Below are 27017 nucleotides of genomic sequence, written 5' to 3' on the forward strand. Positions count from 1 at the left end.
AATACAAAAGCCATCATTTTAGTACAAAGACCCGGTAAGACACATTCCACATAAAATCACAACTCCGAAACTACAGTATTCAAACTGTTATGGGCTTTGTGAGTGCAGCTTTCACCACTTTAAAAGTTTCAATAAGTCAATAAGATCATCTCTTAGGACTTCAGGCCGAGGTCGTCAAAATATGACTTAAAAAAATGCAGCCCTGGTATTACCACATATTTAACAACATATCTCCCTAGGATAAGGAAAAACATTAATATTTGTGGTAGCACCACATGTGGGCCATACACCTGCAGATGATCGCATTGCAAATTACTCATAATATTAAAGGTAAACTGAGAAAATAAATGTTTGGTCATGTGAAACCACATTACCAGAAGTGCGGACACAGTTTGCATTTGCACAATCACATTTGTGCAAGTGCTAATTGAGTACCAATGTAAATGTGCTGGAGATAATGTGATTACCCTTGTACAACTCACATTTTTCCATGGGCTAATATACTATAATACTGTCCGTAGTGTTTTCTCATGAGCATTCCATGCAGCACCAGTGCAAACTAATTTGCATTTTGTTTGCACTTTCGCTTATTCGATTGCACATGCACAATCACTGCAACTTCACCCAAGATCTTTTGGAAGCATTAATTATGACTCTATTACACTGAGCGGTGATCTCAGACAGAGGAGTAAGAGGGGCTACAAATACCCCACCCCCTAAACTCACAATTGCAAAGCCTCACTCTGTGGTCTATCATTCCGAGTTTCCACACATAAATACCTGGAAAAGATAACCTAAGACAAAGAGCAGCTACAACTATTTAAATGGCTAGTGATTTCATTCAAATTGAGCAATCCCATCTCTTAAATTGAGCTTTTAAAGCAATGTAAAGATGGATTGAAGACAATGGGCCAGATTTTCCAAACTTCTTTTGTCACAAGTGATGAGATCAGCTAGCAAATTTACCCCCGATTATTCCTTGCTCCATGTGTGTTCCTGCCCCCATCAGTTTCTTCACCTTACTGCAATCAGGATCTGGAATGCACCCTTTGGGTTTCACTGTGGGTGTCCCCTGACTGTTCCTTCCTCTATGACTGTTCCTCTTCTGTCAGTTTCTTCACATGGCATCAGTCAGGGTCTGGAATGCAGCCTTTGGGTTTCACTGTGGGTGTCCCCTGACTGTTCCTTCCTCTATGACTGTTCCTCTTCTGTCAGTTTCTTCACATGGCATCAGTCAGGGTCTGGAATGCAGCCTTTGGGTTTCACTGTGGGTGTCCCCTGACTGTTCCTTCGTCTATGACTGTTCCTCTTCTGTCAGTTTCTTCACATTGCATCAGTCAGGGTCTGGAATGCAGCCTTTGGGTTTCACTGTGGGTGTCCCCTGACTGTTCCTTCCTCTATGACTGTTCCTCTTCTGTCAGTTTCTTCACATGGCATCAGTCAGGGTCTGGAATGCAGCCTTTGGGTTTCACTGTGGGTGTCCCCTGACTGTTCCTTCCTCTATGACTGTTCCTCTTCTGTCAGTTTCTTCACATTGCATCAGTCAGGGTCTGGAATGCAGCCTTTGGGTTTCACTGTGGGTGTCCCCTGACTGTTCCTTCCTCTATGACTGTTCCACTTCTGTCAGTTTCTTCACATTGCATCAGTCGGGTCTGGAATGCAGCCTTTGGGTTTCACTGTGGGTGTCCCCTGACTGTTCCTTCGTCTATGACTGTTCCTCTTCTGTCAGTTTCTTCACATTGCATCAGTCAGGGTCTGGAATGCAGCCTTTGGGTTTCACTGTGGGTGTCCCCTGACTGTTCCTTCGTCTATGACTGTTCCTCTTCTGTCAGTTTCTTCACATTGCATCAGTCAGGGTCTGGAATGCAGCCTTTGGGTTTCACTGTGGGTGTCGCCTGACTATTCCTTCCTCTATGACTGTTCCTCTTCTGTCAGTTTCTTCACATTGCATCAGTCAGGGTCTGGAATGCAGCCCTTGGGTTTCACTGTGGGTGTCCCCTGACTATTCCTTCCTCTATGACTGTTCCTCTTCTGTCAGTTGCTTCACATTGCATCAGTCAGGGTCTGGAATGCAGCCTTTGGGTTTCACTGTGGATGTCCCCTGACTATTCCTTCCTCTATGACTGTTCCTCTTCTGTCAGTTTCTTCACATTGCATCAGTCAGGGTCTGGAATGCAGTCTTCAAGTGCAGGTGTTAATATCCTTTGACCTTTCCATCACCTCCCTTCTTTGCGCTACAAAGTGATATTTAAGTGCAATGTAGCGTGCTACAAAATGCCAATGAAATACACTAAATAACTAATTGAAGGCTTAAGCTAGGCCAGTACCACAAGAAATGTAACTTGACAGATCCACACATCTTCCGGTTTTTGTGAAGAGTGCTTAAAAAACACTTGTAAATTGAATCATATGATTGGAACATATCACTTTTTCACTTCCCATTTATTCCTTGTGTTATCATACTGCATATTCTCCAACGTCCAACATCAGGGTGGAGCAAGCCTGATCCGTTTGTGGGGAAATGTCAGTAGTTAGCATTACCCTCTGTACTCTATGAGCAGGGCTCATATCTCCTGCGCGTCACACCACGTGGTGCAGGCCCTAAATTTGCCCAGCAAGGGATTCTTCATCATGGCTGCCCCGTGCAGCAGGCTGATCAGATGTTTTCCCCCCACTGATGTCCCGGAAGAGGCTTGCCTGCTTGGCTGCCCCCAGCGCTAAACGTCCTGCCAACACCGGAGCCAGCAGGTGAGCACTGGTCCCCTCAAGGGCCGCCACTACATGGGTGCCTGCAGCACCTTGATTGATCCTTTCTTTCATCACTCTTTGAGCAGGGCTCATATCCCCTGTGCATCGCACCATGCAGTGCAGGCCCTGTGAGGTACTCTTCATCATGGCTGTGGAGAGGGCCACTTTCCAGCATCCAAACTTATAATGGAACAACCACTTTGATATGACTACGGGCGCTCGCGTTCTGGATAAGCAGCCACTTTCCATTAACTTAATGCCTCGAAACCCTGTGTGGTCACTTCCCCTCAAACGCACAGCTCCACTTGCGCTCCCTCACCCGACCCTCCCTCTCTGTCCTCCTGATTATGACCCGGTCTTTAAGCTGCACTGCAGCTAAATTCCACCTCTCCACTGCGGTGCCCTGCAGTTCCCTCTCTGCTAACTCTGACTACCAGAAGTGGCTGTGGATCTCCAGGATAGCGTTCCTATGACACCCTCCCACCACAGTGTTTGTTACGTGCACCGTGTCTTTAAGGGCTCACTTTCTGCCTTTTGGTGTGCTGCTGGCCATCAGCTAGCCTTTGGACTACTCTATCCTTCCCACTGTGTAATTCTCCACTACCTGCATTGTTGCTCTTGCTGTGCTTCCACCCATACAACAATGATCGTTTGCTGCATTTTAGTACCTGCCTGAAAATCGATTTTAGATGTGCTTTTTAATTTGTGCATTCCACCAACTTGTGCTGAATTTTAGTGCCTTGCCTCCTTTTTTGCTGCATTTTAGTGCTTTATGGTAATTTCGAATTTAGGTTTGCTTTCCATCTGTGCATACTCCATTTTGTGCTGCATTTTAGCGCTTTGTGGTAATTTCAAATTTAGGTGTGCTTTTACATCTGTGCATCCACATGTCTCCCTCGGCTGCTAAGCCACCTGCTGACAGTGCTTGTGCATTGTGCAGCCTCTCCACTGTCCCTATTCTCCACCTCAATGGCACTTTCCATCGCTGCCATCTACTCTAACTGTTACTCTATAACCTATCCCCTCTCTCTCACGAAGTCTGGAAGAAAAATGTTTTAAAAATATCTCGTGGCCTCAATTCTGGCCTACGTATTGCTGATACCTACATCAGTGCTACTTCCAGACAATCACTGATATCCTCTTCACTGTGCCCTCTCCAGACCTTTGGACCTCCCACCTGATCTCTACCCCTCCAGTTTTTCCTCTTCACCCATTAATGGTGGCACTAGATGGGAAGTACTCTAGATGCACTTCTCATCCTCTAGGTGCATCATTAATGTCTATCACAATGGCACTATCATGGTCCAGGGTCCTCAACTCAATATCTTTCTCTTTGACTAGCACCTGTCAGCCCTCATCAACTTCATACCTTCCCCTGCTACCCCACCTTCCTTTATCTCTGTACCCCCTTCGCCACCTCTGATGGGTGTACCACCTCCCTGTGCCCCTCCTCAGAAAACCTTTAAAGGTTGCGACCCTTAGCCACTTTGAACAACCGATCTGCTGTCAAACATTCTTCTGACATCTGCCTTCTTCTTGAACACTTTGATCTCGACATCCTCACTCTCACCAAGACATGGTTAAATGCAAGCTCAGTCACTGCTTTTGACTCCCTTCTCTCTGATGGCTACAAGATCCTATCCAAACCTCGGCCCAACTGACCTGGTGGTGGAGTAGCCCTGATCTTTCCTGTGTGGGTCCCTACCTCTCTCATACCCACCCAGCCCTACTCCTCCTTTGAAAGGCTTGTCTGCAAGTTGGTGTCTCTCTGACTCTTTCACCCTTGCCGCTATCTACAGGCCCCCTGGCCATGTGTTTGTCTTCCTTTCCGAATGGGCTGACTTCACCTCCTCTCTTATGACCTCTACTTCGAAACTCCTCCTCCTTGGAGACTTCAACATCCGCCTTGGCTCTGCTGTTCCTGCCTCATCTCTCTACAGTGATATCTATACCTCTCTCTCTCCCTCACTATTCTCCCCACCGACCCGACACACTCTGCCGGACACACTCTTGATGCCTACATCCCTGCTGATCTCCCGTTCTCCAAACCTCTCACTACCCATCTCACCTAGTTTGACCACTCTCTCCTCTCTTCTCATCTGCGACCTCTCGGCCCCATGATTGAGCCTCCACCAGCACTGCCAGCCTCCTTTGCGGTCATCTGACCAATGAAACGAGTGTCAGCTGCTGCGTTTGCCTCCACCTTCCCCCTTCCCATCTTCTTGACTCTCCCACTGACTCTGTCCTTGCCAATCTTCATCTGGCTATCACTAACACTCTTGACATTCTTGCCCCTGTCATGATGATCTTCCTGAAACCTGCCTCCAAGCGTGACCGCTGGTACAAGTTCGATCTAGCCGCTCTGAAACGCAAGTGCAGAGTTGCCGAACGGAAGTGGCAGACATTGGGTTCATCCTCTGACAAACTGGCCAGTCGCCTACTCCAAAGACAATACCGTCCCTCTATTCACATCAAGAAGAGGGCCCACATCCAAGCCCGTATCTATTGAGCCTCTAACAACATGGCTGAACTCTTCAAAATCTGTAAGGAACTAGCCAATCCTTCTGCAGTTTCCACCTTGCCTCTTCCTTCTCACGCCCTCTGTACTGGCCACCCTTTTCACCTCCATACCTCAGGTGATGCTGACCTCTTTCTTTCTTCTTCCCCTTCCTCTGCTCCTCCGCCTGTCTCCCTACCTCCCGTGGCCTCTTTTCCACCCCCACACACACTCTCTCCTCCTTCTCACCTATCACAACGGATGAGATCTCTAGAGTAGTCTGCTCTATGAAGGTCTCATCCAAACAGGTATCTCCCTGTACTTCCAGAACCATTAAGGACAGCATTTCCTCCCTCACTCCGGCTCTTGCCCACTTCTGTAATCACTCCTTAGCATCTGGCTCTTACCCCTCTTCTCTCAAGAACTCCTAAAAAAGCCTTCAGTCGAAATCTTGACTCTAACTCTCCTGCCGTTCTCATTCTCCTTGACATCTCTTCCGCTTTTGACACGCTCAACCATTCTATCCTTTTGAATTGGTTGACCTCCTTCCCCACTGACTGCCCTTCCGAGGTGCTCCCGGGCTGCTTCTCCTCCCCCACCACTCTCTCTACATGTGGTGTTCCCAAGGGCTCTATCCTCTCACTTTGGCTTTTCAACAACTACCTTTCACCTCTTGCTCACCTAATCTCTGCCTTCTCTACTCATTTCCAGTGTTACACAGATAGCACACAACTCTTCTTCAAGCTCTCCTCTTCCTCCTCTATCATCTCTGACTGCCTGTCTGCTATTCAGTCTTGGTGCACCTCCAATGATCTCTGTCTTAATGCCAGTAAAACCGAGATCCTTCCTATTGGGACATATACTCCCTGTTTTCCTCCTGTATTCTGGCCACCCTCTATGGGCTCACCTCCCTCTCCTTCCACTGAGGGCAGAAACCTTGGGATTGTCTTCAACTACTCTCTCGCCTTTACTACTCCCATCTTGGACCTTGCCAAGAAGGTCCCCTTTCAACTTTACCTCCTTAGAGACATTCTCCCTTTCCTCACCTTCCCACAGAAGATCAATGTCTCTAGGGCCCTGGTCCTCTCCAGGTTGGATTACTGCAACAGCCTCTTCCTCAAATTGCCTCTTTCTTCAATCCATCCTCTTCAACTAATCCAGAATAGAGCTGCGAGACATATCATTGGCCTCAAGCCCAGGGACTGTATCTCTCCAGCTCTAAAATCTCTTAATTTGTTCTGTCTGCATCTTAGTCACCGCTTTGAAATCTCTAATAGAATCCCCCCCCTGACATATTGTACTTGCTGTTTGAAATCCCTAGCCTGAAACTGGTAACTACTGGTGACATTGGGTTAGTGTAGTTCGTCCATGAGGATTGTTTGGTCATTGTCAAACTACACTTACGCTCGCAAATTGTTAAAAATGCAATTTTGGCAGAAAATGAATAATTCCTCTCACTAGGGTTTGAAGTTGCTGATGTGGGGACCTCTATTATAACAAAATTTGTATCCGGTGAAATGGGGGCTGAATATAGGGATGTGGAGTGACAGAGCACCCTCCAGACCGACATGGTGGGGTCTTCATTGCACTCTGTGCAGTTTCTGCAAAGCAAGGTGTTTTGTGGTCAACTAAGGTGGCTGACTACAATGGTGAAGCCTGAATTATGGACTTGTCCTTCATATCCTGGAATTCAAGGTGTTTTGTGTATATTATGAATAATCCAGATGTGTTCCAAACTTATGATATTGTGTGTTTACAGGAAACTATTTTGATGGATATACCGACTGTAGATGACTTTGATGTAGTTCACGTTGAAGCAGAACGAGGTATAAGCGGTCAGCCATTCGGAGGGATTTTGATTGCTATTAGGAGACATTTAGGCATTTCTTTTCGGAAAATAGTTTTGAATAGGAGGGATATGCTGGCCATTTTGCTTGAATGGACGGGAATGAGTGAGGTGGGGACTAGCAAGTGTTTGCTGGTCAGTGTATATTTAAACCCAGAGTCCATTAAAATAGAGGAAGCTCTGAATTTTATGTCCTTTCTATTACTTGGGGAAATTCCTGAAGAGGGAGCCTCGGTTATGGTCCTCAGGGACTTAAATGCAGAATGCCTGGATGATTACAGGTACCAAGTACCGATGAAGGTAACAATGGTAAGGGAAGCTTGGGAGAGGGAAAAAGGGTTCAACAGGAGCTAGAGGCTTGGGCCTTGGTGCCCTTGAATGGGAATTACTCTGGAGATGTGCCCCCGAGTTTTACTTGGCCAAATGGCCCATTGCATTCTACTATAGACTACTATTTCCTATCAATCGATTTGTTCCAGAAAGGGGGAAGTCTGAATGTAAAAACTACAAACTTAAGCAACCATTCTATGATTTGCTGTAAGCTTCCACTCCTTAGGGTTGAACAATCTGAGGTAAAGACCCAACAGGGTGTAATCAACCCAAGTAATCACACAGTAAAGTGGTCACCAAGAATAGCGATGGCCTTTGATGACAAAATTGTGTATCTCTTTTGTGAAGAGGGGAGCATCCTGTGCTCCCCAAATGGCCTTGCTCCTTGTGTGTCTATGGTCTTTGGGGGTTTAATGCAAGCAAAGCATCTGGAAAAAGGATTAAGGAAGGTTGGGCACATCTATGGCTTTAAATCTTTGGTCCAAAAGCATAAAAGGCCGATGTGACTAGAGATAAGGACGATACGGAGGGCGGGGACTCCATTGGATCTCAATGAGGTCCTCATAGTGAAACAGAATTATACAAAATTGACTAAAAGGCCATAAATTGCTAATGAGGATTAACAATGCAGAAAAAATGTTGAGCGGCATGTTGGGTAGTAACACTACAAGGTTTTAGCAATTGATTAAATCCAAGGGGCAGACCAATACCTGCAAACTCAAGCAATATTGGAAGGCATTTGGGTAAAGTATGTCACTGAAGTATATGTAAAGATGGGGGCACCTAGATGCACCCAATTTACTCACGTCAGTGGGTGGGGGGCCTTAAGTTGGAACTTGGACGATATTGCTGCTTTGATTAGGTCGAGTAAAACATCAAATGCCCCCGGCCCGGACGGTCTGTCCAACCTGACTTTCAAATCAAATATTTTGCTATGGACTCAGATTTTGTCACATTTGTTTGGCAACATCTTGGTAAATAGAAATCTCCTGGGTACTTGTGGTGTGGTTCTGATTGTTTTGATTTTTAAGGGAGGAACTAGACTGTCACCAATGCAACATAGGCTCATTTCCTTGCTGGATGCCTCTAATCAAACTTTTGCCAAGTTGATTTTCAGAGAATTCTAAATCAGGGCCAGCAGTGCCGACTGTCAGGGCCCTTACCAAGCAGGCTTCAAAAAGGGACTAGTAACTGCCCTTAATAGTCTTGTCCCAGAAATGTTGTCTAGGCAAGCCAAGGAGCAGGGGAGGCCAGTTTATCTGACCTTCCTGCATGTTAGCAAAGCATTTGATCAAGTGAATAGGGCAATCCTTTGTAAGAGCCTGCAGGATAGTGACTGTCCCCAAACATTAATTGGTATCTTGGAGGCATTACACCGGGGAACTAAAATTAAAGACACACTGGACTCATATGGTTCTTTTTCTGATTAGATAGAGACGAATCGGGGACTGCGCCAGGGGTGAGTCCTCAGTCCATTCTTATTCTGCTTTTACATTAAGGATATGCTAACCTGTTGGAAGACTGTTAGGACAAATCCCCCAAAGCTGGGAGATGTAACAGTGTAATATTTAGCATATGCGGATGACATCGTCATCTGAGATATGATCCCGATATGGCTGCAAAGAGCTTTAAAAGCAATTGATAATTTCCTGAGTGAATTGGACTTATCGATTAATAGCGCAAAACCTAAAATGTTGGTGCTGAATAGGGGGACCTGTAAATGAAAAAAATATGGTGGGTTTATGAGAAGTCAAATTCTGGAGAAGGTAAATACGTATTAGTATTAGGGCTCATGTACTTTTGATGGAAAGAGTGGTAATGCACCAGATGCAGAAGTAAAGGCAAAGTTTTTGGCAGCAACTAGCCAGCTTGTCCAATTTGACTATACATTTGGGAGATTTTAGTTTCATCCTGTTATGAAGTTGTTCAAACAGACCATTTTTCCAAAATTGGTTTTTGGAGCACAAACAAGAGAAGACTGAGTAAGTCGGGCTAGGTTGGAGGCTAAGTTGTGGAGAAAAGTGCTGCATTTACCGGCTTCAGTCCCAATAGCAGGAACACTCTTTGAGTTGGGGCAAAGCCGCAGTTATATGCCAGTGTTGTTTCTCTGCCCAATGCCTCATTTTCTGTCCATCTTAATGAAATATGGACAGAGGGTAATTGAAAGGTCTAGATCAGGGGTCTCCAACCTTTACGTTAGCTAGAGCTACTTGTAGTGGATGCCAACAGTGGAGAGCTACTAGCAGACGATATCGGGGTGGGGATATTTATAAGCCTCGGAATTTTTACCAATATTTTTTTGGCTTAATTATTTCCCCTCTATAAACAGATGGAAAAACCTATGCCTTCACGAATATATTAAGAACTTCAAAAACCTCTTTGTTGCATTATTATTTATTAGTAGCTGTCTCAAAAAGACAGATATTTGTTGGACTACCATACAAATATCCTGTAATTTTTGTGCCCCTTCCTTTGCGTTTTATGCAGGCTTTCTACATGCTAGGCACACTATTATTTTCCAAATAAAAAAAAAGTAATTTCCAAATTGAAAAATGTTGCTTGCGTTCAAAAGTTTTCTTTGAAATATTTTTTTTGTCAGACACCACACATACTCTGTTATTTGCCGGTAAGATAGCTCAGCGGGTTGAGCGCTCGCTGCTGCTATCTGAGCGTGATCTGCAGGTCGCAGTTTAAAATCCCGGCAAGGCCAACTCAGCCTTTCATCCTTCTGAGGTCGATGCACGTACCAATTTCAGTTGGGTGATATTGCATGTAAATATGTGCTCTGTAAAGCGCTTTGGATTAAGGTGCTATATAAATAACACATCATTATTATTTGTGTGCCCCTCTGTGTTTTAGCACAAGTTATGTTTATAAAGATGTTAAATGCTTGTCAAACTGGTTAATCACAAATGCTTCTGTTATGCTGACAGCAGTTTTTAGGAAATTAAACTGTGGGTTCATGGGTACCAACTTTTGATTTTCACAGGGGCAGAAATATCCTCACCTCAGTCCTGAATATAAGCAAGCAACCAGCCCACCCATACCCTGGCCAAACACATTGTATAGCACTTTGTTTATAATGCATTGCAAAAAGTCATACGATTAACAACCTGTAGTTTTGAATATATAACATCTCAGCATCGGTCTGTCAACCTGCTGAACTACCCTGGTAGGCTTCTACTGTACAGCGTGTCTCTGGATTGCTTAATGTACTAAAAGTGGGTGTACTTGTGTCATGGAAGTGATTTAAAGTGGAAATGTACGGTGTGGAATTTGGAAAGAAATTGCACCATTTTTTAAAATATTATTTTGAACATTTCCAGGCGAGCAGCAGTGCTACTGTGATATTTTCATTGCGTGGTCACAATGATCCTGATCCTGCCCCTGCCCCTCCAACATCTCTGGCAAACAAGAGCAGCTTGCTTAAGAAAGACTGTCGTGGGGGCGCACACGGCCAACTGTGGTACTACAGGCGGCCTGCAGATGCATAAGTGATACTGACATTTGTCAGTGGATTTACAAGCAGTTTCAAGTGGCACAGTAGCCAAGCTCTCTGCCTGCAATTGGGCCGACTAGGGTTCTGATCCTGAACACGGAACATGGCTGCAAAAATCACCATTAAATAATATAACTTAGGATAAATGTTTAATTTTTCGGTATCTTGGGCGACTGAAAAGGCTCAGGCGAGCTACTAGTCGCCCTCCATCGACTGTTTGGCGACCTATGGTCTAGATGGACTGGGCAGCATGGTGCATGCAGACCCTTGTGAAAATTGATTCCTCAGCACACAAATTGTCCACAAACCCAAATAAAGTGAAGCAAAAGTTGTTTAGACGCATGTGGATCCAGCTTAGAGCTGGTTTGTTGGAGTATCAGTGTTTTATTGACCATTTTGTCAGGACAATAAAGAACTATGACATTCTGGCCCCATACCTCAGGAAACACCCGTCTAGAGAATTTAGGTTTCAAATGATGAGTAAAATTAAATTTGTTCCCTGCGATGGAGGTGTTGGGGATAAGGAAAAAGATCTTAAGGGGGAAAAATTATGTCCATATTGTGCCCTAGAGGACACAACTTTAAAGCACTTGTGTGTGCATTGTCCAGCCTTGCACATCCTGTGCTTGAGAATAGAATAACTGAGTTGCGCACTTGTATATTAGAGGAGGACAAATGGTGTAGAATTATGAACACAAATGAAATTTCTCTGCCCATAAAGCTCTGGATGTTGTCTTAAATACATTTTAAACTAAAAAAAAGAAGAGTTGTTTGTATCAATTTTACTCTTTTAGGCAGGCAAAATCATTTTAACGTTTTCAGATTTAAATCTGAAATTGTATTATTATTTGAAATTGTAACTGTATTTTAGGATGCAAAGTTTAGGATGTCTTTTAAAATGTGGACATGAAAGATTTGTTTCAAATAAAAAATATGTTGATGTTACTAGATGTGTCAAAAGTTCAAATTTGTACTAAACCACACAATAAATAAATAATATTTTTTTAAAACGTTTAATTGGCTCCCGTTTGCTGCAAGGATCCAATTCCAGACCCTTTGCATCATCCACAAGGATGTCTGGGGCCTGGGACCATGCTACCTGCAGCTCTCTCTTACTAAATAATCTCCATCCAGATCCATTTGATCTGCTGGCTCGAATTCTGTGCTGATCAAACATTTCTCCAAGCAGAGAGCTGGTGGCAGATCTCTCTACTCAGCTGGCACCTCAATGGAACAGTCTCCCTCTCTCACTGTGTTGAACCGGACCACCTCAAGTTCAGCAAACAACTCAAGACCTTTCACTTCTCCTCCTCCTTCCCTCTCCATGCTAACCATCCCCTCTGTCGCTGAGATTGGAAACCTGGTCCCTCAAGAGTTCAATAGGATCCTGGCCTTTTTCCCCAATCACCCCAGTACCCGCCCTCTAGTCCCACACCCATCTGATGTCTGGTTTGCCTCCACTCTGTACTTACCAGATGGGATGTAGACCTCCTTCTCTGCCTAGGACGTCTCCGCCCATGCACTTACCTGTTGCCTCCCCAATGGGCACCTGTGGCACGTCCTCCCCTAGAGGACCCTAATAGCACTTGCCCCAACGCACCCACCTTTTTTTCCCTTTTTTCTTTTTACTGCACTTGCACTGTCCGAATATCACAAGGCTTAGTAGAACCGTTGTTCATTTCTATTTATTAATTGTCATTTGCATTGTTTATTTGCTCCCTTGTTCCCTTCCCTTGTGCCTTGTGGCACTTTGAAACACTATCTTGCTGTATAAGCTCCTTATAAATATTCAATAAATAAAAAAATTAAAAAATGCCCAGCCAGTGACTATATCTGGGTGACTCAGTTCATGTGGTGATCAGCACTTCCTTGGACTGTGAGGACAACCATGCAGATATTGTAAGTCAAGATGTCCTTCTCAGTATGTTTCCAAGCAGCACCAGAGGATGATTTCTACCAGCTTTATGTTAGGGGCCAAGGAATGTACAGATAAGATTAAAGAAGAACCTTCTTCTAGACTGGTACGGGCAGACAAGAGGACGTAGTATTGACTTGTGGTTTCATTACATTATCGTGGTTAAAGTAGTCTTCAAGCTGTTTGGTATTAGGCAGGAGGCAGATGTGGGGAAATGCGGAGGGACACATCATGTGAATGGGCAGAGAACTTTTATAAGACTTGGCCAGAGACACTAAACATTGTGGTGAATGTCTTATTGAGTTGAATGTTTTCTGGTCAGAAATATTGATAACCTTTCTCATGTTTTCCTAATTCGTTTGTTTCTTTTGTAGAAACTTAATCTTGACAACATGAGTGATTCTGATGGCAAAAGTACAAGATCGACAGCTATGTCATTGTCTGCAAAGAGTGTTTCAGCTACACACGAGAACACCAACGTCGCAGTGTATGAGGTGGGTGGTGTGTCACTCCACATTGACTACTGTACTTTTTTGAATAGCTGAAAAACAGCTGTTGTTCCATTTAAATCTAAAGCCACATGTTGGGCTCAAAGGTTATTGACGTGTCCTACTTTATGTGACAAATCTGCATTTCACAATTTCAAATTACCCGCTCTATTTATGTGACCTATTAGAATGCATGTGAAAGGGATTTATCAAAAATATGTCCTGCTATAATTTTGTATATCCTATTTAGTTATGCATTTTTCTGACTAACATATACACATTGATGACATCCATTTCTTTCCCAATGTGACAAGTAAGCCTAGGCGAATCTGCCAAAAATCCATCTGCATATGCTCTCAAACTCACCCTCTGGATTTGAGTAAATCCTGGGGAGTCCATGTGAGAATCTGGGCACCCACACTATTTTGGGTGTAATCAGGAAACATATCTCCGTTTTGGAGTTTGGGTGAGGTTTTTGCCGAGATTGTGATGTTCACGCGTGATTTGGTTACTCTTTTGAGGATTTGGGTAGGTTCTCGTGGAAAGTGGACAACTAAGTAGGGAACCAGCAACTTCCTGTTTCTTTTGTAGGTTGAGTTTGACTGCAGCAAGGTGAGGCAGAGAGTGTTAGGAAAGATTTCCATTTATGTGTAATTTTCCCTCCAGTTGTGTACCCCACAACTTTTTTGCTTCTGTTTAACACCATAGTTTGACTTTGCCAGGGGAGCGCAGCCTTCTGCTGCACTCCTCTGGGCTTTCGCTCACTTTTAATGGGGAAACTGACATGCCCTTAAGACAGTCAGTACTTTGAGACTTTGTTTCCCTTAGTCCTTTCCAATGTTGCAACTTTTCTGCAACATCTAACAAGTGTACAATGTACCTTCCAGTACAGTACACTTGGGTCTCTTAGTCATTTCCAAAGGCCCTAGATACTCTCGAAAGATTTTTTAGGAGATGTGCAGGTGTGCCACGGACAGGGCTGGTAGCAGCTTATCTTTTTCATGTATTTTAACCTTTTTCTGACAGGTAAACCGCGATTACTGTGTTTGGCACAAATAGGTGGCCTGGCTGCAAAATGGCCATGCCACAAGGTTCTTTGTCCTGTCCTTTAGCCATCTTGCCCCTTCACCTTCACCAGGTCGAGCTGACCCAGGCCAGTCCTTATTAGGGCATGCATTTTCCCGCTAAATGTCAAGCTTTCGCTGGCTTCTCCATGTTTCGTTGTGTGTCTTCAGGATGTGGGCTGGGGTGTCTATCCCCAATACACATCCTGGGTGCCAGAGAGTCTGGAGTGCTGTGAATGCCTGGGACCACCATGGTCCGTGATTGGTCCACGTATGGTATGCCTGTAAGTGAGTAGATCTCCCATTGGTTCCTCTTTGTTTTGGCGCAAAGGAGATTCTGGATAAGAGAAGCCCCCAAACACCCATACCATGTCGATCTCTGGAGTTCTCACTGAATAAAGGAAAGGATCCAAGTATCCTGAAGCTAAGAAGCCGAATCGAGGAACCGCTGGTGACCCGCTGGAAGGTTTGGCACCCTGAGCGCACTGTCGTCCCGTGGGACCCCTATGCATCCGTTGTGTTAGAAGGTCTATGAAGACGTTTCGACCCATTGGAATAGTGGGACTACTAGGGGGGCGCTGCTGAGCGCCGAACAAGATGGCCGCCTGAAGCGTGAGCTCCGTGGCAGGCAGATACCTGGATCCTGATTTTTGGCATATACGGTATTAATTTGGTACCTGTCAACTACGACTCGAGAGGCACCGGCCCGGGGACCGACCGGCCCAATTCCCGAAGAAAATCGGCGCCGGGAACCCTGAAATCGGGAAGGGGCGAGACTCCCCCCACGGACTACGCGCGCCAACCCTGCTGCGCAGCCGACCCTGGCCTGGCCCTCGAGGCCGCCGAGTGAGGCCTGGTGACGGGCCACTTGTATTTTGCGGACACCCGTCCACTGGTGCTGAAGTCTTCTGTGCGCAGACCTGCACGCGCATAGCACCTCACCACGAGCCTACGAATCGGACGGCCACCACCCGCAGCACGAAGGAAGCGCTCGGACACGGCGGGAACCCCTCTGCGACACTTCGGCTCTGAAGACCCTACCCGTGGAGGTGAGGGACACGATCGGCACTCTCCTCCCTCCCACGGGGCCGCCTCGCATCCATCATGACTAAAGGGACGAGCAAAAAACAAAGTTCCATCAACATGTTCGCGAAGGCACCGGTCGCCCCCCCTGAGGAGGCCGCCGAGCAGGCGCCCGCCACTACCTCTTCTACTGCGGCCCCGGAGCCCCAGGACATGATGGACTTTATCCGAGAGGGGTTCACCGCGATTCACTCGAAGCTCGACGACATGAATGGTAACATCTCCTCTATCAAGGCCCACATGGAGAGAACCGATGGCCGGGTCCGTGAGGTGGAGGCCAGGATGGGATCCGCCGAAGATGGCCTGGGGGCGCTACGATCTGAGGTTGTGGCCCTATCCACCCGCGTACTTGAGGTTGAAAGGAAAAATGAGGATTTAGAATCGCGCTCGAGGCGCAACAACCTCCGTATCATTGGGGTCCCGGAAGGCGGCATCGGGGAACCGATGGAAGACTTTGTGGAACGCACCTTAATATCCCTGCTGGACTCTCCGAAGCTATCCCCGCAGTTTGCGGTGGAACGGGCGCACCGGGCCCTCGCGCCAAAACCCAAACCAGGCGCACCCCCGCGGCCCATTATAGCCCGCGTCCTTAACTTCCGAGACCGGGACGCCATCCTGAAGGCCGCAAGACTCAAGGGCGAACTTTCACTCGACGGAGCACGGATACACCTATACCCGGATTACTCGGTGGCGGTCCAGCGTGAACGCAAGTCTTTCCTGGCAGTGAAAAAGAGACTCAGGGACCGCGGAGCCAAATACTCCATGCTATATCCAGCCAAACTACGAGTGGAACATAACAATCAAGTATCGTTCTTTACGATCCCAGAGGAGGCCTCCAGATTCATCGATGACACCTTCCCAGGCTGACCCCTCTCCCCGATATCTCTTTCTACAACCGTGCAGACAACCGCTGGAGGGGAGTCGACACTGGCTCTCTCCTGTGGACCCGAAAACACGACGTCCAACTACGCTTCAATGATTTGAGTAACCTGCATAACTGTGCCAAGGTAAACTGTGCCGTGTATAGCCGTACAAGTAATGTCCGTAACATCACTGAAGGCACTGTGCTTTGACTTGATCTGCCGTAGGCCCGGAGCGGCGCCATCGTTCTGGCCCACAGCCCCCCAGGCGATGATGCCACTGTTTTTGTCTTGGGTTAGGGAGTTCGGGGTCATCATTCCTCATGTTCGGGGAGGGATGTGGGTGGGGGAGGAGGGTGTTGGGGTTACTGTTTTGGAAAAGTTTAGCTTTGGCAGGGTGCACAAGGAACGGGACAATACAATGCAAGTGGGACGACGGGACTGCAGTATCGGCCCTCTGGACGCTATCCCGCTGTGATGTGTGCTATGCCTCCCCCTGCGGAGGTAAATCTGACGTTTATCAGTTGGAATGTACGGGGTCTAGGCAATTTTAAGAAAATGAGGCAGATACAGCTACACGTGGAGCGCCATGGGTCCAAAATCCTGTTTCTACAAGAGACACATGCTCGATCCGAACAATGCATGAGATTTGCTAAAACCTGGGGGCCCCATAGATATTACACCGACTTCTCCACTCAAAGTCGAGGAGTCATGACTATCGTCCATAAAAGCCTTAAATTTACACTCATCTCCTCACGGATGGATCCTCAGGGCAGATATGTGCTTCTCCACGCAATGCTCCAAAATAGGGAGGTGATCCTACTTAACATCTACGGCCCCAATACCGATGACCCGGAGTTTTTCACACACATCATAACTCTCCTTGAGAGCTTCCCTTTGGTCCCTATTCTATGGGGGGGGGACTTTAACACTATCTTTGATATCAACCTGGACAGATCAGGGTCCAGGCCCCGCCAACTCACTAGGGCAGCCTATACGGCATTATCATCCCTCCCCCGTATTTCAGCCGTCGATGCCTGGCGCCTGTTTTACCCTGATTCCCGTGTTTACTCCTTCTACTCATCAGTCCATGACTCCTATTCTCGAATAGACACGTGGGTTATATCCGATGCATTGATTAAAAATGTGACACAACTAACGATTCTCCCTAGAACCCTATCCGATCACTCCCCGGTGACCATCACCATGGATTGGGGACCGAGCGGGGACCGGGTTAAAAGGTGGAGGATGAAACCTCACTCCCTGCTAGACCCTGTATTTAGATCGGAGCTTGAGGCAGCCATTGTGGAGTATTTCGAAATAAATGAGGGCTCGGTTTCCTCCCAGGCCACACTGTGGGAGGCCTTTAAGGCCTACATAAGGGGCGTAGCAATATCTAAAGAGAGTGGCATACTTAAAACAATCCGAAAGGACATTGGGGCCAGCGAGAGCAGACTGGCTTCCCTGGAGTCCCAGTGCTCCAGGTCCTCGACGCCTGCGACCCTCGCGGCCCTGGGGGAGGAGCTGGATGTGTTCCGATCCCTGGCGGAGCGAGAGCAGAATTTCCTTGATAGTCCCGGACTGGCGAGGAGATATGGTGAGGGTGGGCGCCCGGGCCGCTGCCTCGCTCGTCTCGTCCGACACGAATTCGGTTCCCCACATATACCTGGTATTATTAGATCAGATGGCACCCTGGCTACCGCATCACAGGACATCAACGCGGAGTTCTTTGCTTTCTATAAAGCTCTATATGCCAACGCTGACGAGGCTACGGGGGCGGAGGTGGACTCCTATCTCTCGGCTCTCCCCTTGTCGGTTCTCTCTCCCGGGACCGCTGATGCCCTAGATAGCCCACTTACCACCGAGGAGTTTGCAGATGCCATTGACTCCTTGTCCTCCGGGAAGGCTCCGGGAACTGACGGTCTCCCAGTCGAATTTTATAAGTGTTATAAGGCCCTCTTACTCCCCCATCTGCAGGCTCTGTGGGAGGAATCGGTGGAGGCAGGCATGCTCCCCCCATCGCTCCGGGAAGCCTCTATCACAATACTACTCAAACCCGGTAAACCCGCTACTCAGTGCAGCTCCTATCGCCCACTCTCTCTTATAAACTGCGACACCAAAATCTTCGCCAAGATGTTGGCGACCAGGCTGGCCCCCTGCATGCCTTCCATTATTCACCCAGATCAGGCGGGGTTCATACCGGGCCGATCTACCGCCATGAACATCAGACGGCTCTTTAACATAATCGGCGGAATCAGCCCTGACATCCAAGCGGTCGCCGCGACCCTCGATATGCAGAAGGCGTTCGACTCTGTTTCTTGGAACTACCTTTGGCGTGTCTTCGAACAGTGTAAATTTGGGCCAGTGTTTTGCTCCTGGGTTAAGTTGCTCTATTCGGGACCGGTGGCCAGTGTCCGCACCGAGGATAGATGCTCCCCGCTCTTCAACATTGCCAGGGGGACGAGGCAGGGCTGCCCGTTCTCCCCTCTAATATTCGCACTAGCGATAGAGCCGTTCGCCGACATGCTGCGTCAGGTCCACTCACACAGGGGGCTCCGCGCGGCCGGGCTAGCCGACATTGTATCACTCTATGCTGACGACGCGCTCCTTTTTGTGCGGTCCCCCTCCGTTAATTTACCCCCGATTCTGAGGGATGTGGTGTATTTCGGGTATATCTCAGGCCTCAAGGTCAACTGTTCTAAGTCTATGCTCTTTCCACTCACGGAACATACCTCCCCCCCTCCCGACACAATGGGCTTCATGTGGGCACAGGAGAAATTCACATATCTGGGTATTGAAATAACTCGCCAACCCGTGACTATCCTGGAGGAGAACTATCAACACTACTTGACGCGGCTGTCGACGAAGTTTCAGACATGGAGTAAACTACCGATGTCCTTGGCGGGCAGAATCGGTTTGCTAAAAATGATAGTTCTTCCCCAACTATTGTACAGATTCATCAATGTTCCCCTGTGGCCGGGAGAGGGCTTTTTCCAGACACTAACACGCAGCACCAATTCCTTTCTGTGGCACTCGGGCGCGGTCAGGCTCAAGCTCGGGACCCTCTCTGCCCCGATGCCTGATGGTGGGTTTGGGGCACCAGATTTCCTTAAGTACTGGTTGGTCTCCCAAATCCAACATTCATCCCACTGGTTCAACACAACTGATCCCCCCCCGCATGTCAGGCTCGAGAAACGCTCGTTCGGTGACCGTGATATTCGCTCCCTGGTGATAAAACCCATTCCCCGCACACATGATACAATAGACCCCGTGGCCTGTACCTCTTTGGCGCTGTTGAAAATGTGGAAACTTCTGGACACCCCTCACCCATTTCACGGCAATCTCCCACTATGGAACTTTCTCCCCGGGATCCCGCAAGTACCACCGCTGACTGCGCGCAGGTGGGCTGAGGCAGGTTACGAGCTGCTGCGAGATGTATTCGTACAGGGTAGTTTCGTGGAATGGCCCGAACTACCATTGCCCCTCAGGGGAGACCCGAGCGCATGGCTTCAATACTCGGCCCTGCGTAACACCCTTAAGAGGGTCTACCCCATGTTCCCCGCAGTGCCACCAGACGATCCTGCGATCGAGGAGTTGACCTCCCCCACGCCCACTAGAGGGAAAATATCCAGACTGTATACAATGCTACAATCCAGGACCGCACCGAAATTTACTGGGCTGCGGTGTGCGTGGGAAGGGGATCTCGGGGTGGAGATGACGGATGAGCTCTGGTCCCACATGTGCGCCCAAATACAACGGGTATCTTTCAACCACCGGTTCAAATTGATCCAATTAAAGGTGCTCCACAGATTTCATTACACTCCAAGCAGATTACACCGAATGTTCAAAGACCATTCCCCACGTTGCCCTAGGTGTGGTCAAGATGAGGCTGACTACATACACATGACATGGAGCTGCCCCCACCTCTCCCACTATTGGGAGAATGTATTTTCCACAGTGTCAGACATGCTAGACTCCCACATGGACCCCTCCCCGGTGAAAGCCCTATTCCACGACTTTCCGGAGTTGCCCCGAAACTCCAGGAAACTAGCTGGACTCTGCATGCTCCTCGCAGTGCGGGCCGTTCTGCTTCGCTGGCTCCGCCCTGCTCCCCCCACGCATGCACAATGGCTCAACGCTCTGACATGGGCCTCGGATATTGAGGAGACATGGCGTGGCCTACAACCAGCCTGCTCGAGACCTGGAAATGTCTGGACCCAGTTCCGCTCCTATATGTCAGAATTGCAGGCGACCCCTGATACGATGCAGCCAATCTTGTCCCCCTCCCATACAGATACCTCACCCTGATGTAAGGGCCACTTCACTTTGATTTATGTTATGTTCATGCCTTTTTTTATCTCTCTGATAGACAATGTTATGGTTTGGAAGATCTGACTGTATTCCTGCAATGTCCCCACTGTACCTACTATGTATGCATATCCTATGTTGCCTGTCTGTGCTCTGCTGCCAAGCTTTTCAATAAAAAAAAGTTTTAAAAAAAGGAATAGTGGGACTAACTATTCTCGGCACCTTCATCAAACCATGCAAGTAAGCCTTCTCGGAAGTGTCCCTGGCCTAACCAGTGGGCTGACCAGCTTACACTGGACCTTTGCTCTGTCTCTGCTACCGTTTCAAGGAGGCCCTCGAAATTTGGTATATCGCTAGCTCTTTGTTCACAGCACCCTCACACCCAATTTCATATAATTTGCGTTCCCAGGTCTGAAGTGAGATGAGTGCACCCGAACCGGAGCATACGCGGTTACCATGTTGCTCAGCCGTGGTGACGACCTTTGCAGGTGTGCTGCATTTGCGCCCCTCTTGCCCCTGAAGCCTGCTGCAGTGAAACTGGCCTGATCCATCTACCAGGAGCAGAGAAATCGACACTTTCCCATTTGGGAATCATTGCTGTATCTTTGTCGCTCAAAGCCATAGAGCTGCCAAATTGCTGCACTTGAACCTGCAACCGAAGTGGATTTGACTGCTGAAGTTTGGCCGGGAGTGTGCCAGGGCCGGTGAGTAATTGCAACCCTACCCTGTGGCCCCTAGCACCTCCATCCATTTTTATGCATGAGTGGCCCCTGAGGGCCCTTCTCCTTTCCACTGCTAGTGCGAACTAGTAAACTATTCCCAACTCTTGGAATAGACTCTGCCCTCAAGTGGAAACCCTCCTCGAATAGTGGAAACCTATTCTTCATCGCCTCACCCACCTTCCTATGTTGCTATAGACCCTTGAAGAGACCCCGTTTTGCCCATTTGAACTACCGTGTGCGCTTGTATTGCATGTATATTTGAGCATTAGGCTCCACTCTTCTTAGGGATTGGACTGCCTCTTAGTTAGGAGGGTGTTGGATGCAGAAGGGACTAGAGACTATCTGCACTGCCTGTTTCTGTCCCCTTTTAGGTTGTGGACCAATTTCATACATTAACCCTTTAGACCCCATTGGTCTTGTATATATGTATTTAGATAGGATTGGCTTAATAAGTATTACTGTGATTTGATTTGTGTATTGAAACTCAAAGGCCTTGAAATAAATGTATATGTATTTTTAATATATCTACACCTGACTCGGAGTGATTTGTAAGTGTCCTTTACTCTGTGTGATCATTGAGGTCTTTCAGTCACCCTCACCCCTCCTGAGACCTAGTCGTGACCGTCGCCAAGCTACCTTGATTGGTCTGGCTTGTCCCGAAGGTTACCTTGTTCCAAGAAACTAGGCAGGCCACCTGAACCTCTGCCCACCAGGTCAGAGTTCAGAAATCCATCTTAACAGAGAACACTTTGCTTTCTTGGTAGAGAGGAAGATTGTGTGTTGTCTGAATGCTTTGTTATTTCTTATTTTGGTGTGTCATTTTGTTTTGGGAAGCTACTTTCCTTTGGGATCAGTTTCTTTTAGACACGATTTTAAAAATAATTGTCAGGGAAACATTTTGTTGTGTTTGTAGAAAATCGCAGGGTGAGAGGATGAAGATGCTGTGCTTTGCATCATCATGTGCAGTGATCTTGATGTGGGCGTGTTTTCCTCCTACCTTAAATCGGAAGTGGGTGAGGCAGGACAACAGGACATGTTAGGTCTGATGAGTATCAAAGGAAGCTGCTGCCTTCTTCAAGTGATGCTGCTGATCCTCGGGTTGTTGGTGGTGTGCACGGTTGCAGAAGATCAGTCTTGGGGTGATTGTGGAACTAATGGTGATGATGAAAAACCCTAGGGAGAGATGGGAAAGTGGGAAGGCTGAAAGAGGAGCATGGAGGTGAGAGGGTAGTAGGAGGTGGATGAGAGGAAGAGCATGAAGGAATCAGTGGATGGGGAAAGGGAAAGGGAACATGCATGGGCAGCGGGGATAAAATCTGCATTAAGGAGCGAGGAAAAATCAGTGAATACTTTGTCTTACACTGAACTGTTTGATACTTGCACCGTAAGGTTTAGGGATTTGACTGTTAAATGTAGGCAGCATATAGACTACAAAGCCATATCGAAATGTATGCTTTCTCACAATTGTGCAAATGTCTCACATTATGTTTGCATCTTCTGCCACTCAGTGATTCCATTACCCCTCCCCCCATAGCAGTTTCCTAAAATCTGCTGGAAGTTCTGCTGACAATTCACGCTATGCGCAGGTAGAAACCAAACAGCTAATCGAGCTGCTTGCACTTCAAGCGGTTGAGGCAAGTAAGTTTAGTCCTCACAATAGTATAAGTATCCTCAGCCTAGCAAACCACAAGGCTAGTAACAGTCCCATTGAGGTCGCAGATACCAGCGCTGACCTTCATTCCCTGCGAGCACTCCTCCACCTGCACACCTTGCGGCTGCGAGATTCACATTGCAGCCCCAAGGCGCATGAGTCCTGCTCCACAAACTACAGCCCCCAGGATCCTCCTTGTGCGCGCATGATCAGAAGAGGAAGCAGCCTCTAACAGCTGACAGAACATTAATCACAACAGCATAAGCCAGCCGCATAGCAACACACTTGCCGAGACTTACTGTAACAGAGTGGAAGCTTCCATTAGGTTGGCCCTCTGCCCTTTCCATGCTCCCCGCCAACAGCTCGCCCGCATGCAGCGCACTCTGAGAGCGATGCTCACCCAACCTCACAAGCAGCCCTACTACACCCCCACTCTCGAACACAGCCCGCCTGGGCCACAGGAGCATCCCCTCCCACATGCTATGCTCTGCTTGTTGACCCCTACTGGCTGCAGGTTAGTGCATAGAAACGCGAGACTACATTCCCGTATGGGGAGCATTCCTCCACAAACTACTCCCCAAACCTTGCAGACAAGGAACTCGAGACTCTGACTGCTCATCAGCCCCAGCGGGTGCAAGTTGATTGCCTTCACATTCCAACAATCATAATTAGCCTAAAGGCAAATACTACTATACCACCATCCATCAATGACATCCATGACAAATGTGAAGCATTGCACACACTGCCAGGCGCTGCACTCAACCCCACCCCAACACCTTGGATGAGTCCACGGGTGACCTCATCTGCCCAACACCTCACTTACACTGGCTTCCAAAAGGCCTTCAGTAAAACTTCACATAGAAGGCCGCGCCACCACACAACCCCACCATCTCACCACACCCAAAAACGGCCTAACCAGAATCTTCATCCCTAGATAAGAAAGGAGACAGCCACAACTCACAACAATCTTGCCAAAAAAACCAACACATAGAAACCAGCCTTCTGCCCTTCCCTCTTTCCAATCCACTCCCAAACAGGGCACACACCCAGATTCAGGCCCACTCGATCTAACTACAGTCACTCTGCCCTTCCTGACCTGCTCACTATAAACAGTCACTCTCTGCCTGCCCATGCATTAGACATCTTTGACTTAATTACTAAACATAACCTTGACACTCTAGCCATCTCTGAGACTTGACTTCATGAGGCCTGTGGTCCTGCCCTATCTTTAGCCCTGCCCACAGGGTACACTATCTTCCGGAATGAAGTGGTAGTGGTGTTGCACTAATAGCAAAAGATTCCCCCCTTCAGACAGTGTAATAACTCCACCGAGGGCAACATTGACCTTCTATCACTCAAACTCTCACCTTCACCCACATGCACTATCCCCCTACACCTATTCTACCACCCAGCAGGCCCCCTTCTCAACTTTGAGTCCAACATACTTCACATTCTCCAGGACAGCATAAAAGCATCCTCCAAAATCATTCTGTTAGGAGACCTTAACCTGTGCCTTCATGTCCCCAATGACCCTCAAGTAACATCGCTTCATGACCCTAGGCTTCTGTCAGCACATTACAACCCCACCCACAGAAAAGGACGTACCATAGACTGGATTGCCAACCACAACTGCGAGGCCACCACTAGTGGCATCAAACCCTGTCCCTGGTCAGACCACCATATCACCCATTTCTCCAACACACAGCCCCCTAAACTATTCCCAACCCATTACCACCAGCCAAAATTAGTATCTCCTGTAAGCTCACTAGAGACTACATATTGCCCCTGCTCAACACCCCTGCCCTCCAGCACCTTTCGACTCCAACCCCAACTCACTTGCAGATACATACACCCCAACCCTCTCTAATGCTGTCAACACCATAGCCCCCCCATTTCCTCACAAAGCCAAAACAGCGAGACACTCCTACTCTTGGTTTACATCTGACCTCCTAGATCTGCGCAACCAGAAACAACAAGCCCAGTTAACGTAGCTGAAAGATCCCACAACGCTCTGAAAAACGAATTTACCAATATATCCAGACTCTATAAATCAACAATAATTACAGCAAAATCTAACACATTTAATGTTAGAATCATCAATGCTAACTCTGATGCTAAGGAAATTTTCACCATTTTCAGAGAACTTGAATCTCCTGCCCCACCTCCTACGACCATCACCAAAGATGAAACGTGGTGTTCAGATATCCAAGCAGCACATTTAGGCAAAATTGACACCCTTAATATGAAAATCCTTGTGCAACAGGCAAAATTCAACAAAGACCCCTGAGCCATAGACAACAGCTGCATTCCGCCCCCCACTCTCCCCTCCACTTGGTTCCTCTTCAGAGACATCTCAGAAAGTGAAGGCTAACAACTTATAACAAAGAACTATATATGTCACTAAAACAAAGAAATAGAGACAGCAGATAATACATCTAGCAAAATTTTGCAAATACTCAAAGGGATTGAAAAGCCGAAATCACTCTCCCCTCCACATACTCCCACTCGGGAAGACTGTGACAGAGTTCAAGAATCTCCAAGATCTCCAGGGCTCAAAATAACATCATCATAACCAGAAGAGAGGGAGAGCCTCTTATCCTTCCAGATGAAATAACTAACCTGGAAGGGCGAGAAAGTTTCATTTTCCTACCCATATCCGAGGAAGAACTATGTAGAGTTATGGCCCAAATGAAGCCCACCTCCTGCATAGACAACATCCTGCCCACTAAAATCATACTGGACAATAAAGACGTTTTTGCTCAAGTAATGATAAAGATAGTCAATGCTTCCTTTAGGGAAGGGGTGGTGCCAAAGGAAATTAAGAAGGTTACAATCACTCCCCTGGATATGAAGGATCCCAGTAATCTAAGACCCATAACAAACTCAAATTTTATCTTGAAGGTCCTAGATAAAATCACAACGAACCAACTACAAAGCATGTAGAAGACCTGAAACTATTGCACGAACAGCAATCAGGCTTCCATGCCTCTAATAGTACAGAATCAGCTATGCTCGATCTTCAGACGTACATTCTAGACCTGATAGATAAGGGTAAAACAGGTATTCTCATGTTATTAGACCTCAGCGCTGCATTCGATCTGGTGGACCATCAACTCCTGCAGGAGGCACTGGCAAAAACACCAGGCTGCACTCCTAAGGCATTGGATTGCCTAGCAGCATTTTTGAAAGACCCCAGTGCTAAAATTCTCTGGGGAGATACATTTTCCGAGGCTGCCCCTATTCTGTATGGTGTTCCCCAGGGAGCAAGTCTATTGTCATTGTTGTTGTACATGCAAAGTTTATGCAAGCTCTTGGAATGAATCAGAGTGTTTCTTACCAACTACACCAATGACACGCAGCTCATTTTTGAACTCAAGGGAGAATACAGTCACACAATCGACAGTGTGAAAATAATAGAGGTTTACAACAGCATTGACAATTGGATGCAACATCACTGGATGTGCCTTAATAATACGAAAACCGAACTGATGATCTTCGGAACACAACAGGCCAGATCCAAGCTAGGGACTGAATATCAGACCTTTTCCATCAAACAGGCCAAAATCCCAGTGATGCTGCATGTAAAAACCCTAGGGATGATTGTGGAAGGATCTGTGGGACTGGAGGCTCAGGTTAATTACCTGCAGAAAAACAATGCCTTTTACATGCGTCTCATGAGGACCATAAGACCATTCATTAACGACATGAATGCAGCAGCTATAGCAAGAGCTGTCATTTTATCATGCCTTGACTACGGTAATGCTCTACTGATAGGAGCCACGAATAGGGAAATAAAAAGTGCCAAGTCATGGAAAATGACGCAGTCCGTCTCATTAAGAGCATCAAAAAAGGGAGCATGTAACAACGGGGAGAAGATCTTTACACTGGCTAAGAGTGGAAGAGAGATTACACTTTAAGGCCATGACCATAATTCACAGATGATTCTACGGAGAAGCCCCGAGATACTTCAAGAACAATTCTCTTTGTACATGCCTCACAGACGCCT

General features: G+C 47.3%; 1 protein-coding gene across 1 annotated transcript in view; it reads left to right on the top strand.

Annotated features, from left to right (window-relative positions):
• The window catches only part of LOC138528419 (retinal guanylyl cyclase 2-like), a 772203-nt gene that overhangs the window by 401480 nt on the left and 343706 nt on the right, over positions 1-27017 (top strand). The window contains exon 7 of the mRNA XM_069640033.1: positions 13210-13329. Coding sequence (XP_069496134.1) covers positions 13210-13329 — 120 coding nt within the window. The remainder of the gene's footprint in view (positions 1-13209; positions 13330-27017) is intronic.

Source organism: Ambystoma mexicanum, chromosome 7q (genome assembly GCF_040938575.1).
Source record: "Ambystoma mexicanum isolate Mex_15411 chromosome 7q, UKY_AmexF1_1, whole genome shotgun sequence".
In the NCBI taxonomy this organism is placed as follows: domain Eukaryota; kingdom Metazoa; phylum Chordata; class Amphibia; order Caudata; family Ambystomatidae; genus Ambystoma; species Ambystoma mexicanum.